This window comes from Chiloscyllium plagiosum, unplaced genomic scaffold, assembly GCF_037043375.1.
Source record: "Chiloscyllium plagiosum isolate Xiang-an unplaced genomic scaffold, Cpla_swu_hap1 HiC_scaffold_37, whole genome shotgun sequence".
NCBI classification, from domain to species: Eukaryota; Metazoa; Chordata; class Chondrichthyes; order Orectolobiformes; family Hemiscylliidae; genus Chiloscyllium; species Chiloscyllium plagiosum.
In genome coordinates, this window is record NW_028270175.1 from 9,504,205 (window position 1) to 9,519,789 (window position 15,585).

At 41.7% G+C, this 15,585-nt stretch overlaps 1 protein-coding gene across 8 annotated transcripts in view; it reads left to right on the forward strand.

The window, feature by feature from the left end:
* The window catches only part of samd11 (sterile alpha motif domain containing 11), a 321,465-nt gene that overhangs the window by 148,624 nt on the left and 157,256 nt on the right, over positions 1-15,585 (forward strand). For all 8 annotated transcript variants that reach the window (XM_043676145.2, XM_043676142.2, XM_043676144.2 and 5 more), the window contains one exon: positions 11,043-11,167. In XM_043676145.2, the coding sequence (XP_043532080.1) occupies positions 11,043-11,167 (125 nt within the window). The remainder of the gene's footprint in view (positions 1-11,042; positions 11,168-15,585) is intronic.

Sequence of the window (15,585 nt, forward strand, 5' to 3'; positions counted from 1 at the left end):
GGCTCCTCAACATCGTTGTTAGGAGAAGCCCCAGAGAATCTTCACTTGATTCTAACTGGGCTTTAGTATCCTCTCTGTAATGGAATATGGATATAACTGTGTCTGAACCAACATTTTGTTCAAATTTGGCTGTTCCTGAGTTTAGTGGTCATTTTGGGGGTGACGTTGGTGAAAGGAGAGAAGTTAGACTCAAACCGCTATCTGTTCTGTTGCAGAGTGTCTTAGTGAAAGGATGATAGTTCCAACAATGTTCAGTCACCTACTGAAATATCAGTCTAATTAACACAGTCTGGTATGGGGCTTAAACCAGAAACATGATTACTAACAGGAGGGCAGTTAATTCATTTTTCCCCCTTTATTCCCTCCTGGATGTGGCAGTTGCTGGCAAGACTACTATTTGTTGCTTTTCCCTAATTACCTTTGAATTGAACGTTTTGCAAATTCGTTAGCGGAGTTTAAGAGTTGACCATATTTTTGCAGTTCTAGAGTCACGTGTAGGCCAGAGTCGGTAGGGACAAGAATGAGCTGGATGAGTCATCGTGACAATCAATAATGGGTTCATGGTCAACATTACTGAGGCTGACTCTCAGATGTTATGAAATTAATTAAGTTTTACTAATTAAGTAGTGGGATTTGACCCCATCTCCTCTGAGCATTAGCATGAGCTTTTTGATTATTAATCTAGTGACATTACCAAACCCCAACCCCCAACAATTATATGGCACCATTTATTGCTTCTTGTGTCCCAAAATATTTCATGGGCAAATGATCTACTTGTGAAATGTGTTCACTGTTGTGGTTTTGGCAATTAAAGTCAAAGAATCAGAAAGGTTTATAGCATGAAAATAGGCCCTTCAGCCCAACTTGCCCATTCAGTCCAATTTTCATAATTAAACTAGTCCCATTTGCCTGGGTTTGGTCCACTTCCCTCTGTACCTATCCCTCAATGTACCTGTCTAAATATCCCTTAAATGACAAAATTGTTCTCGCTTCCACCACTATCTCTGGAAGCCCTTTCCAGATACTGTCTGTATGAAAAAAAATGCCCCTCTGTATCTCTCCCCTCTCACCCTAAATTTATGACCTCTAGTTTTAGACTCACCAACCTTGACGAAAAGCTGTTGGCTATCTACCTTATCTCGGCCTCTCTTGATTTTATAGATCTCTTTAAGGTCACCCCTCAGTCTCCTATGCTCAAGGGAAAACAGTCCCAGCCTATCCAACCTTTCCTTTACAACACAAACCTTCCAGTCCAGATAGCATCCTAGTAAATCTTCTGTGCATTCATTCTAATTTAGTTATATCCTTTTCTAAAGGAGGATGACCAGAATTGTGGCAGCCCAACTGCAAATGTCAAGATCCTGTGAAGACCTGTTAGATAATGACCACTCATTGTGTCCTAGTGGTGTTGGCTGAGGGTTCTAACTGTTGGCTGGGGTCAAAGAGAGAGCTCCCATGCTGTTCTTCAGATAGTGGCATGGGATCTTGCTAGGTCTAGGTGAGCTGGGAGACTGGGCCTGGATGAAACATTTCACCTGAGAGTTGGTAGTTCTGACAGTGCAACACATATTGAAGTGTCATGCTTGATTACATGCTCATATACTGAACTGGAGCTTGAACACACAACTTAAGAAGGCAAACTATAACATAAAAAAAGAATTTTTTCATTTGTATACAAATTTTAATGTTTTGCATTGAAAGAGAGGCTCCATTGTCAGACCCAACTTGAAGTGTTTAACTTTTGTTCAGATCAGAGTGGTGCTGGAAAAGCACAGCAGGTCAGGCAGCATCCGAGGAGCAGGAAAATCGACGTTTCGGGCAAAAGCCCTTCATCAGGAATAGTGCACATAACTGACCATCTGAGAAAAGGAGGGAAGTGTTTCCATAAACATCATAATCTGATATCGCAAGTTAGTGACCCAGTGAGTTTTATTCTACTCATACTTGGGCACTGGCCAAAGAGAAGGATAATTCTCTAATTGAGAACCTCAAACTAAGTAATTAGCAATTGGCAAGAGCTCGTTGTTCTCAATCCTAGCTTAAAAGCTACTGGATTATTTGCTAAATGGTATTAAATGGAGAATAATGGTGACCTGGAAATAATTTCAATACAGTCATCTCACTGAATTGCTCAAGTAACGGCGCAGAATATAAGAGGGAGTGGTGAGTAGTTAATAACCATCATCCACACCCTTAAAAACTTGAATTTTAGTGAATGTGCATTTTTACAATTTCAAATCCCTACAGTGTGGGGTCATTAAGCCCATCGAGGCCACACTGACCCTCTGAAGAGCAGCCCACCCACACCTACACCCACCCTATTCCTGTAACCCTGCATTTACCATGGCTAATCCACCCAACCTGAATGGGAGAAAACCCACCCAGATATGGAGAAAATATGCAAATTCCACACAGTCACCGAAGAGTGGAATCAAACCTGGGTCCCTGGTGCTGTGAGGCAGCAGTGCAACCACTGAGCCACTGTGCCATATGTAAAAGTTTGTAATCTGAAAGTAATTGTTCAGTTTAGTGACCTTTGTTGGTCAAGCAAAATGCAAATGACACCAAACTATCATCGATACAATGATATTCTTGCCTGGAGATTGCCACCACAACCTCCCTTCGTGCTAACATTTGATTATTGGAAAACAAAATGATCGGTATGCATTAATACTAGTTATTTATTGCTTCTCTTTCAGAGATCTAACAATGGCCTTGATCTTCTGTAAAAAATATCTTCTTTGAACATGGGTTAATGGTAATCCATTTTAAAAGTGTGCCTCAATTCAACATTTTCTGTTGCATTTTTTCATCAGTCTGAAATCGATTTGACTTTTTTCTTTTTATTTGTAAGAGGCAGAACATCAGGAAGCTTATTTCATGCCTTCAGTATTCATTTTCAAAATATAACAACTTCCTTACATGGGAAATGCGATTTGCTGAGAACTATTTCTCTCGTGTGATATACTTTCCCAGCCACATCCACCATCCTCTTGTCTGCTGGTATTTTCTTAATATTTATATTTAACATTTATAATGTTATATGTAACAGTGATCAGGGAAATCAAAATGCCTTGGAGATTTAGCAACCAAAATGTGGCTACTTGTTCAAACTCTCTGTTAATTTTTAAGACATTGCATAGAGAACTCTTCTGCATGTTCTGCACTGTAAATTACTCTGAGAGTATCAGCACCAGACAGCACATTCCCAATCCTTATAGGCTTATGTAGCTGCATTTTATCATATGATTCATTTGCACTAGAGGGTGGATCATATTATGAGAGATTAGAATACTGACAAGAGGATGAAGCAATGCACCCAGTCAATGATAAATTAAACCTTGACTTGCTTCCTTTATCCAGTGTAAAGGTGCACTGCATTACATTGAAAAGAGGTTCTGCAGGGTTTTTTGTTCCCTTGCAGGTTAATAGAGAGAGTCTGTTCTGTGATCATTTTGAGTGTGCCAATCTTCTTTCAAAGAAACATTCCAGCTTATCAGCAACAAATACTTCCTGGTTTTTGCAGGATTTTGAACAGTCTGAGCTGGACTAGTGTTGCTTTAGACCGACCTAATGCATTACTTGGTGGAGCAGGCATTGGAGGCAAGTATGATTAATGAAATCTAACGGGTCAGTGCTGTGACTGAGCAGGATACAGCTGGTTATATTATGGATGGGGGATTCAATGTTGTCCATAAAGATAGCAGACAGTTTCATTATAGAGGTGGAGAAATGTTTATGCTTTTTTTGCGCAAATCAATAAAAAAGCAGTAAATTTGTACTTTATTAAATGTAGTGTTGCCTGCTATCATGCTTGTTGGACAGAGTTGATTCATATAACTGTGTGGTTTTCGTGTCTATCTCTGTCCATATCTCCTCTGTTCAGGGGTCTTGCACTCACCTTGCATGAACGAGGCATTTAATGCCATAAGATATTTGCAGATTTTTAATGATCTGTGCTTCACATTTTCACAAATGCTGGACAAGGTTTTTTTTTTCTTACTCACGTGAAGGAAGGAAGTTCTGGTTTGATTTCTTTTCCCCGAATTGTGTACGTTTAGTTTGAGAAATGGTGGCAGAATCTAGATTTGAACAACGGCAGAAAAAGTCATTTTGAATGGCAAAAAAAAGTGTCAGAAGTAGTCATGTGTGAATGGTCTAATTAACACGCAGAACCAGGTGGATTATACAGATTCAGTTCTGATTGCCTTAAGAATGTGAATGCTTCCCACTTCGGTACTGCATAAAATGCCACTGTAACACTTGAAGAGGTTAATGTTAGGTGCAGTGGTTTGATTACGGAACTGAAGATCAGATACTGCAAATGAGATTTTACTATCTTGTTAATGGCAATACTCTTGTAACTTTCTTTCGACCTGATAACAGTGGATGCTTTAGATAATTAAGGCAAACCTGAGGTGCAGTATGAAAAGACTTGGAGCATTACTTTGGAATGCTTGCTCGGATCTCTGTACTGATTGATCAGTAATGATGGGGCCGGTTAGTTACTTTGCATCCGAGAGGCTGCCTTAACCTCTTGAATGCCGCACAGACTGTCATCAACCAACACTGAAGGGTCTGTTTGAGGTTGACCCTGACATTCATCTGCAAAACCAAATTGCACAGGAAATCAGACCAGGAGACTTTTCAGAAAAAAAAAATTGAATCCCAGAGGAAAGTGCAATTTATTATTAAGTTGAATTGTTTAATTGCTGAATTTCTATCTTCTTTTCAAGAGGTAACAAAGAAGATTAGTGACAGTAATGCTGTTGTTGTGATATTGTTCATGAATTTGTAAAATTCATAATTGTTTTCTGTGATTCCATATTTTGAAGTCATCCACTTGAGGATATTTTAAAATTGTGATTGTTTTGAAATATCTTTTGTGGAGATTTAGGAGGTTACAGACCTGTGTAGGCCCTTATTTTTCTATGTGAAGCCCGTGGAGACAAGAATTTATTGGTGGGTGTTGAAGTGCTTTTTAATGCAATTTCGTGTGCAGTAAGTACTAAGTTTCATATTGAAAGCTCGTTTCTGTTCTGATTGACCTTTCAAGTTATGTGTCTTAATCTAACCCAAACTAATCTGGTATTTGAAATTATTAGGCTATTTCAAGGGATGAATGTAATCTGATTGTTTTAAAAATGCCACTGTGCTAATTAAATGCGCTTTGACAGTTTGAAGGCCTGGCATTGAGAGAGATGATGTATAGATATTGAGTGCAGGAACAAACTGTTCAGAGGAAAAACCCCAAGTGTTAAGATTGGTCGTTTGAGTCAGATGAGAATGACATTTTTCTTTCGCAAAGATATAGGCAGACTACCAGAAGGGGTCTTGGCCTGTTTAATTGAATTGGAGAATCTTGCTGTACAGAAGAGGTCCTTTGGCCCATCAAGTCTCTACTGCCAAATCTATACTATTACCTGCTCTACTTCCACTTTCCCACACTAGGCCCTAATGTTTTGTTTACTGCCAACCTCTGATAATCCAAAATTGTGTGTTTGTCCCAAGAAAGATGGAAGTATCTATTTGTTTGAAGTAAGCAAATTTAAATAATGCCAAATGAGGACATGGTACTGAAGAAAAATTCAAACTGCAACTTGGGTCGAGAGAGAGTTGAGACATTTATTGTCAGCACACCATGGACATGGAAAGGAAGCTTTACAGTCATGGAAGATTATTTCAACCAGTTATTGGAACATGCCCCAACAGCGACGACATGAGAAGGAATGCCATTTGTTAACACATTGGAGAGCTTAAAAAAAGGTAAAGTTACCATTATCCTGCTGGACCACAGGGCTGCTGTCTCATAAGAGGACAGTGACTGGTGGAGGCTCAATCTGAGGGTTATAACCGAGGGCTGAGGGTGAAGAGAGAGTTGAGAAGGAAGATTCTTAAAGGTAACCCCAGCTGTTGTGGGAATTGAACCCATTGCATTGGTGTTAGACTGCATTGCAAGCTGACCAGCTAATCAACTCAACCCCCACCCCACACTGGATAGTAACTCTTTGTCAAAAGGTATGATCACAATGTGGTAATGATGGAATCAATTACCAAAAACAAAAGTCTGCAATTTTCATAAGAACTATAAGTTGTATTAACTTTTGTAAAAAATACTCTGCAAGAGAAAATAACTGCCCAGGGTAGGTGAGGTGTAGTTCTGTGCTCCTGTGAGGACTCCTACAGGATTCAGTCAATATCATAGAGCCTTCATTATCTGATCTGCGTACGTTTGTGGGATCACAGATTCATGGAGGGACCAATTTGTTAATTACCTCTAGTGTTTTTACTTGATTTCTGTCTGTGTAACTAGATTTCAAACTTCACTGGTTGGCAGTGAGCTGTGTTGAGTGTATGGTTTACAAATATATGATTTTTAAGTATTTGAGTATTGTTCAAAACATATTGTTTGAAACAAGGTGGCATGGTGGCTCAGTGGTTAGCACTGCTGCCTTACAGTGCCAGGGATCCAGTTCACTCCCACCCTCCGGTGACTGTAAGGAGTTTGCATGTTCTGCCTTTGTTTTTATGGGTTTCCTCCCACAGTCTGAAAATGTGCAGGTTAGGATTGGCTGTGCTGAATTGTCCATAGTATCTGGGGATGTGCAGGCTAGGTGGGTTAGCCATGGGTAATGTAATGTAAAGGGATAGCCTTTAGATGGGATTTTCTTTGGAGGTTTGGTGTGGACGTGATGGGCCAAATGATCTACCTCCACGCTGTAGGGATTCTATTATCTTGGAAGAACTGTGAGCCAGTGTCTTGATTTAATGTAATGAACTATTTTGGTTCTAAGGCTTCGCAGTTCCCCAGTGCCATACTTCATTAATTCTAAATTTGTTCAGAAACTGTGATTAGCAGAGCATTGAGGGAGTGATGGGAGGTGCGATCAGGAGATAGAACATGTTGCATGATCCCTATGCTGGTTTGATAGACCTGTGGTGTTAATTGTGTATTAATTGTGTTCATTTCTATGCAGGTAGTGAGCACTAACTGGGGATTCACTGGTTCCCCTATAAATAGGAATGGACAGAAAGCATAGTTGCTGGGTGAACTGATGTTGACCTTTGGGTCTCTTTGACATGGGTTTAATGATGCCTACTTGATTTCCCTGGCAGCTCACTGGTGAGTGGGGTTTAATCTGAGACCAATGCATTACAATCACAAAGGGCACATCTGTACAGCACATGGACTGCGGTGGTTCAAGAACTCACCACCACCTTCTGAAGGGCAACTAGGGGCAGGCAATATAGCCAGCGATGCCCATGTCCCAGAAGTAATTTATAAAAAACAATTTAAAGCCCAGGCTCTGTATGCATCTTTACCCATATAACAGGGGCAGCATTACCAGGTGATACAATTGTACTCAGTGCCCTGAAGATAAGAGCACTGACTCCAACCTAAATTGTGTGTGATGGTTGGAGTGGAGGAGGCAGCAACAACAGCGGTTGTTCCAGATCTGCCCAGCTCCACAGAAATGATATAATTAACACTGTTTCCTGACCTTTTGTGTCACTGGTGACCATGGCCTGTTTATACGGAGTCTCCTGTTCGGATACAAAAAGCCTGAAGTGTACTTAGGTCTCAAGCCACATCTGGCTGGTGACCCATTTGATTTATTTTTGTCACACGTATCGAGATACAGTGAAAAGTATTGTTTTGTGGGCTTTCCAGACAAATCATGCCTTACATAAGTATACCAGAATAGAACAGAATGCAGAATATAGTGTTACAGCTACAGAGAACATGCAGAGAAAGATCAACTCTAATATATGAAAGGTCCGTTCATAAGTCTGAAAACAGTGGGGAAGAAGCTGTTCTTGAATCTGCTGGTGCATGTTTTCAAACTTTTGTACCTTCTGCCCGATGGAAGAGGGTGGGAGAGAGTATAACTGGGGTGGGAGGGGTTGGCTGCTTTCCTGAGGCAGTGGGAAGTTTAGACGGAGTCAGTGGAGGGAAGGCTGGTTTCCGTGATGGACTGGGCTGCGTTCACAACTCTCTGTGATTTCTCATGGTCCTGGGCAGAGTTGTTGCCATGCCAAGCTGTGATGCATTTAAATAGGATTCTTTGAATGGTGCATCGATAAAAATTAATAAGAGTTGTTGTAGACGTGCCCAATTTCCTTAGCTTTCTGAGGAATTAGAGGCGTTGGTGTGTTTTCTTGACCATAGAGTCGATGTGGATGGACCAGGACAGATCGTTGGTGGTATTTCCTCTGAGGAACATTGCATTGCATAAGCATCCAATCTTTTGCCCATACACACCTCCTTGCAATGGTCACACACAGGTGTCACCAACTTCCAAGCTGTCTGTGCTCACATCTCTGGGAGAGAAATCATGAGACACAGTTCATTTCAACTTGCCTGATGCTCGTTTCTTGTCTCGCAAAACAAAATGAGCACACGGATGTACAGTTTCTCTCCAATAGAATCTTAGAAATTTTGGCGCAGGATGAGACCATTTAGTCCATCGGCCCAACTTCCTCCAGTGCACTACCTCTGCTCATCACTTATTTCTTGCTCTTTCCTTCAATCCTCTACTATCTCCCGTTGATGGTTTCTGAGGCATCATGAGGCAAACATGAAAGAAACACCTGCGTTTACATGGTGCCTCTCACTATGTCCCAAAGCACTTTACCACCAATGAAGTAATTTTGAAATGTAGTCACTATAGTAATTAGGAAATGCAGGAGTCAATCTATGAACAGTAAGATTCCACAAACTGGAGAGTGATGATGGCCAGGTCGTCTGTTGTTGTGATGTTGATTTGAGGGATAAAATTTGGCAAGGGCAATGGTCATAGCTTCTTTGATCATTTTCAGAAATAGTGTCATGGGTTCGTTTCCATCCACCAGTGTGGACGGGTAGAATGTGGTTTAAAGCATCATCTGAAACTCTAGTGAGGTGGCTCAGTGGTTAGCACTGCTGCCTCACAACAGCAGGGACCCAGGTTCAATTCTAACCTTGGGCGAATGTCTGTGTGGAGTTTGCGTGCTCTGCCTGTGTCTGTGTAAGCTCCCTCCAGGTGCTCCAGTTTCTTCCCACAGTCTAAAGATGTGCAGGTTAGTTGGATTGGCCATGCTAATATTGCCTAGGAGAAGGCAATTCCTGAAGAAGGGCTCATGCCCGAAACGTCGATTCTCCTGCTCCTTGGATGCTGTCTGACCTGCTGCGCATTTCCAGCAACACATTTTCAGCTCATGCTAATATTGCCCACAATATCCATGGATGTGATGCTAAATGTGGGGTTATGGATATAAAGTTGAGGTCTGAGTCTGGATGGGAGATGTGTTGGGGGAAGTATGGTCAGTGCAGACTCAATGTGCTGAATCGCCTTGTTCTGCACTATTGGGATTCTCTGAGTCAGATGCCAAAAGTCAGTCACCCCTTCAGTACTGCTCTGGGTTATCAGGTCAGAGTTTTGGGCCAAAGTTCTTGAGTGGGACTTTAACCACAGCCTTTTGCATGGTGGCTCAGTGGTTAGCACTGCTACCTCACAGCGCCAGGGACCCGGGTTCAATTCCAGCCTTGGGCAACTGTCTGTGTGGAGTTTGCACATTCTCCCTGTGTCTGTGTGGGTTTCCTCCGGGTGCACCGGTTTCCTCCCACAGTCCAAAGATGTACAGGTTAGGTGAATTGGCCATGCTAAATTGACCATAGTTGTTAGGTGCATTAGTCAGAGGGCGATGGGTTACTCTTCAGAGGGTAAGTGTGGACTTGTTGGGCCAAAGGGCCTGTTTCCATGCTGTAGGGAATCTAATCTAATCTAAAAAAAACTGTCACTAATCATTGAAATTAACTATTGTTTTCATAACAATACCTCTGACATTATGCAAAACAATTCAGAGTATGGTTTGGATGGCATTGGATATAAAAAGTATGATAGTGACTCTCTTGGTTTGCACTGTGACCTGGTGCATAGTTATTGATGAGCACAATGGGGAATGATTAATAACTCCTTCTGAAGTAATCTCTTAAACTTCTTAAAAATACTGACTGTGCATTAATACAGGTAATGTGCAAGCTCAGGAGGGATCACAAGCAAAATTGCTTGATATGTGAATCTGTGCAGCATTTACTGTAATCCTCATTCCCACTTTAAGATCGTTTCAGGAATTATTTGGTGTTTATGTGGAAGGGTCAGCATAGACATCCCACTCAAGAAGCAGATTTGCAGGTTGGTCGCAGAAGCAGACTCTGGGGTTTGTGAAAAGACAGAAGAGGAATGGTTGGAGGGATGGGTGTTTGAGAGAAGCTGCATTGTCTGGTGTTCGAAGTGTGTTTAAAATCCGCAGACAGATAATACTTAAACGTAGCAAATGTCTGGGGACTTACCGACATAAACTTATCTGATTAGCACAGATAGATGGTAGATTAAAAACCCCTCCAGTTGGAGCAGGGAACATTGGGTGGGAAGCTGGGGGCTGCTGGAAGTGTGTGGGGAGGTGTAGAATTTGAAATGGCAGACCGGAGTATATCTTCAGTCATGAATTGTCAATGATGTGTTGGTGAAGGCAGATTAAGTCAGTTTTACTGGAGCTTATGCATGTTTGATCATGTGCCCTGTCCAGGGGAGGCTGGAAAACAGTGGTTTTGTTTTGTGAGTAGAGTACTGAGAGATCTTATCCCTTAAAATGTGGCTTTTTCTTTTAATTAATCATCTACAGAAAATTGACAGTTTTAGTTTTTTTTATATAATAAAGTATTTTAATGGTCCATAAAGTTATTGGTGGTTTAGAAATAACAATTTGACATCTTACTAATATTTAGAATCTGCTTTGTCAAGACACACTTCAGGGTTTATCTCATTGCATTGAGTTACTTGGGATCTGTATTAATATGGCAAATATTGAAACTGTGCACTAAGGGTGAACACAAAAAAAAAATGTGCTGAAAGAAATGATCTGAAAGATTTCCATTTTAGTCCAACCTGGTACCTTGTGCGTCACAGGAATATGAAATCCCTCTGGACCTCATTTACACAAGACCGGGTTTTTAAGTGAATCGGCAGATTTCCTAACTCCGCACTGTCCTTCTGTTGCAGTCGTGAGAGTGATCTATCAACTATCATCTCCAACTTGCACCAGAGCAGGCAACTCGTTATGCCAGAGAGTCAAAGTCGAAATGAGATAAAGAAAAATGGCATCGACCTACTCCCAGGACAGACTGGTAAGATTGCAAAATGTCACACACACACAGCATTGCAATGATCAGCTTTGTGAATGAATGATTGCAGATTTTCCCCAAAATGAACCCTTTGAGGATTTTGTTCCTCCTTTTTCGAGGACTCATGAAATTCATCTACAATACCTTAACTGAGTGTCCATGTGAGTTTTGCTGGGTGTCTATCAATGGGCTATTCAACCATGGAGTGGAAGGAGATATTTAACAGAGGAACCTGCATGTACAGAACACAGACAAAGCCAGAAGGGTGTAATCGGGTGGCTTATTTGTTTCTTTCTGATAGAGTTTCTGGGGCCAGACATAGTTCTGTGAATACATCAGAGACCCGCAATCAAATCTGGGACCTGCTAATCTGTTTGGTTTAGTGACAGACCATGTGAAATCCTTGCCTCTCAGCTACTGATGGAGCTTTAATGGTTTAAGGATTTGACTGCACTCTGATCCAGCCAACTTATGAAACCACTTCTTGTTGCAGGACTTGCTAAATGTCACAGCTGTCAAGAGTTTCCATACATCCTGTCACAAAACAGAACTGTTGCTGGATTAGTAATTACTTGTTGACTATGGTAAAAATCTTCCTAGGGCTGCAGAGTTGCCTACTTTATCTGTGTCAACATGACCCAGTTGATAGCACATTTGTTCTGTGAATCACAAGATTCAGTGTTCAATCCCACCCCGTAAGTTCAAGGCTGTTACTCCAATGGAGTGCTGCACTGTCTGAGGTGCTGTTTCCATTGCATGAGATGTTAAAACAAGGCCACATCTGCCTGTTTGGGTGGATGTAATAGATATAGGAACATAAGAATTATGAGCAGGAGTAGGCCATCTGGCCCATTGAGCCTGCTCTGCCATTCAAATAAGATCATGGCTGATCTTCTCATGGCCTCAGTTCCACTTACTCGCCCTCTCACCATAACCCCTCATTTGCTATTTCAAGAAGAGCTTGAGAATAATTCCTGGTGTTCTGGCTGATAATTATGCCCCCCCCCCACCCCCCAGGGAACATCACACAAACAGATTATTTAACTGTTCTCACATGACTATCTGTGGGAGCTTGCTGTGCACAAATTGCCTGATCTGACATTGCAACAGTGAACACATTCCAAAAATATTTCTTTTGGGAGACTGTGCTGTTTTGCTAATTGGTGCTACCTTTCCTGCCTTACAATGAGCGCAGTTGGCTGGACTTGTGGTGCAAAAGGACCCCAAGCAGTGCAGATTCAATTCCCACACTGGCTGAGGGTACCATGAAGGCCTTACTTTCTCAATCTCACCCCTCACTTGAGGTGTCCTGACCCTCAGGTTAAACTCACCACCAGTTGTCTCTCTCTCTCTAATGAGAGAGTGGGACTAAGGTGACTTTACTTTCTTTTGAAACTTTACAGTGAAGAAAAGGTTGTGAAAGGAGCTATATAAATGCAACTCTCTCCTTCTACCTCTATGTTCAGTTGTGTCCATAAGACTTAATCAACCCATTGCAGCTATTCAAAACTGCTTCAATCAATTTGAAAATTTCTGCATGGAAATTTAAATAACTTGAAGGAAATAGAAAATCATCATGAAACTTAAATGTGCAAATATTTTGCTGTAATTTTTACAAGCGATGACGAGTTATGGGGCTGCAGTTAGACTACAATTAAACAGGACTTGAAGTGTATGATACTGAGTTGTACTGCTGACTGCAGTGCACAGTGAGGCAACTGGTGGGATTGCTTTGCAGGCGAGTGCAAAGTTCAGTGCATTTTAAACCCACTAAGAGGACTGGTGTCAGCAATCCATTTGGTAGTGGACGACCCAATGCAAGTTGGTTTCACATCGCGTACATTCACATACTCACCAATCATCCAGACCCCATCATCATGTGCTGCCAGTACATTACAGTGAATCTGTCAACATTTGCAAGAAGAGATGTTTACACTACACTACACCTTTCACCAGAGCTGACTTATACTGACATTTAGTGCTCCAACATGAATCCAAATTTGCCTCATCTGCTTAATGGTGTGTTCATTTGAAGGCTATGCAGCCTGTTTTCCTGGTTCACAACCAATACCACAAAATTGTGTGTTTAGCTCAATGATGTCTCCCTATTTCATCCGTTTCTCTTCAATGTAAAATGGAAGATTTACCTTAAGTTCAAGGTTCACAGAATCACATTTAAAAACCAGGCTTCTCCCATTTAAGACGTAGATGAGGGAATTGTATTTCTCTCAGAAGGTATTGAGTCTTTGGAACCCTCTTTTCCAGAGAGTGGTGGGGGTGGGGACGTTGAATAGTTTTAAAGCAGCGATGGGTAGATTCTTGACAAATGAGGGAGTCAAAGGTTATTGGAGATTGGCAGGAGTGTAGAACTGAGGGCACAATCAGCTGATTTGCTGAATAGTGGAGCAGGCTGGATGGGCTGAATGGCCCACTTCTCCTGCTGTTTGCATGCTGTTTTAAACATCCATGTTAAAGCTACAGAGGACAGACTTTTAGAGAAATGTATTCAGTTTGGGATGATAACCTTTGGAGTTGTAATTTTGGGATATGGACCTTATTGACGAGGTCAGTGAGTATTAACCATCCCAGGTTGGGCTTGGAAAGCCCCTGAACTACGTCAGGCCACCAATGGTGGTACTCTGGAGGGAGAGCCAGGATTTTGCCCCATTGCCAATGAAGAAACAGCAATGTAGTTCCTGGTCAGGCTTATAAATAACTTGGAGGGGGATGTTGGAGATGGTGGGATTCCCTCCCAGTGACCACCCTGCTCCTCCTAGCTGATGGAGATATGGGTTTGGAAATTACTGTTAAAAAGGTAGACAGTATCATGTGCATCTTTGAGTTAACTGAATTACAATAACTGAAATCATTTGTGTTTTGTACTGGTCATTGCAGTGCATTTTAAATAGAAGAAAGTTATATAGCTCCTCAAACGTCCATACCATTAGATCCAGCCTCATTTACCCCCAACCTCCTCCATATCTCTTGATATATGTATGTCCACGCTACTTGAATCCTTTAACATTTTTAAACTCCTTGAGGAAAGATAAACTTATCACAGTCCTACTGAACCATAGGACTGCTCTCTCATAATAGAAAAAGAGAGCTGTTTGGTGGTGGTTTAACCTGAGGGTCACCACGCCTCAGGCGAGGAGAGAAGTTCAGAAGGAGAGTCCTTCATGGTAACCTCAACCAGTGATGGTAATTGTACCCATGCTATTGGCAAAAAAATCAGCCATCCAATCCACTGAGCTAACTGGCCCCCACTCCTTAACTGGGACAGCCCGCAATCTCTATACCCCATATAACATAGACAGACACCTGATTTTGTCAAAAGTGGTCAGATGTAGGTAATGTTGATGCTTTACCCATGTTGAGCTCGAGGACATGAACAGGAAGCTGGGTTAATATTGGCAGCTACTTGCTGGGAGGCTGGTGTTTTGTTACTGCCCGGAATGCTCACAATAATTATTGATCTAAGTGTTTCTTAAATTCAGTAACGATACTGCTCAAAGATACACCAGCTTCAAGTTGTGCGGTTAAGTTTGGCGTCTGCTCAAAGAATTTGATGCACAGGCCGAGGGTTCAGTGTTGATAAAATCTAATTGCTGTATTGATCCAAGCTGGAGCCAGTCACAGCAGCATCAGTAATTGAGATATTTCTGTTGCTGTGGTGAGCCCTTGGAGCAGATTTGTGTTCCTCACAGTTCACTAAGACCTGAGACCAGCGTCGTGGAACACCGCATATCCCAATTTCAGAGCGCTCAGTCATTTCAGCCAAATGTTTTTCAAAGCATTTTATTTTCAAATCGGATTTGGTCCACACGATGTGGAGTGTTTTATTTTCAACCTGCTTTTACTGGCCAGTTGAGGAACCATTTGATTGATCTTTGGTGATGTGAAGAAAGGAGTTGTATTTGTATGACATCTTTCACAGTTTCGCTGTCCTAAATGCTACACAGACAGTGAAGTACATTTGAAGAGTGGTCACCGTTAGAAGATGGAAAACGTGGCAGGCAGCTTGCACACAGCAGACTCCCATTAGAAATGTCACAATGAGCAGATTGCTCATTTAAAACCATTCAGAGTAAATATTGGCTGCGGCTCTGGGAGAAATCCCCTCATCTTCTTTAAATCAAGTCGGGGATCTTTTACTCATAAGTGCAGGTGGGACTTCCATTTAATATCTTGCCCTAAAGATGTCACCACTGACGGTGCAGGATTTCCTTAATACTGCGTTGAATTATGAGCCTCTGTTCAAGTCTCCACAGTTGGATGTGAACCAACCCACCTCTTACCTGCGCTAAGTTTCTCTCAGCAGATTTAGTCCTCTGATCCAGAGTTGATCTCCTTCCAAAATACTTGCAATATACCTGACTTCAGTTTGATTCTTCTAATTGTGATGAGCATGGCTGTCAGGT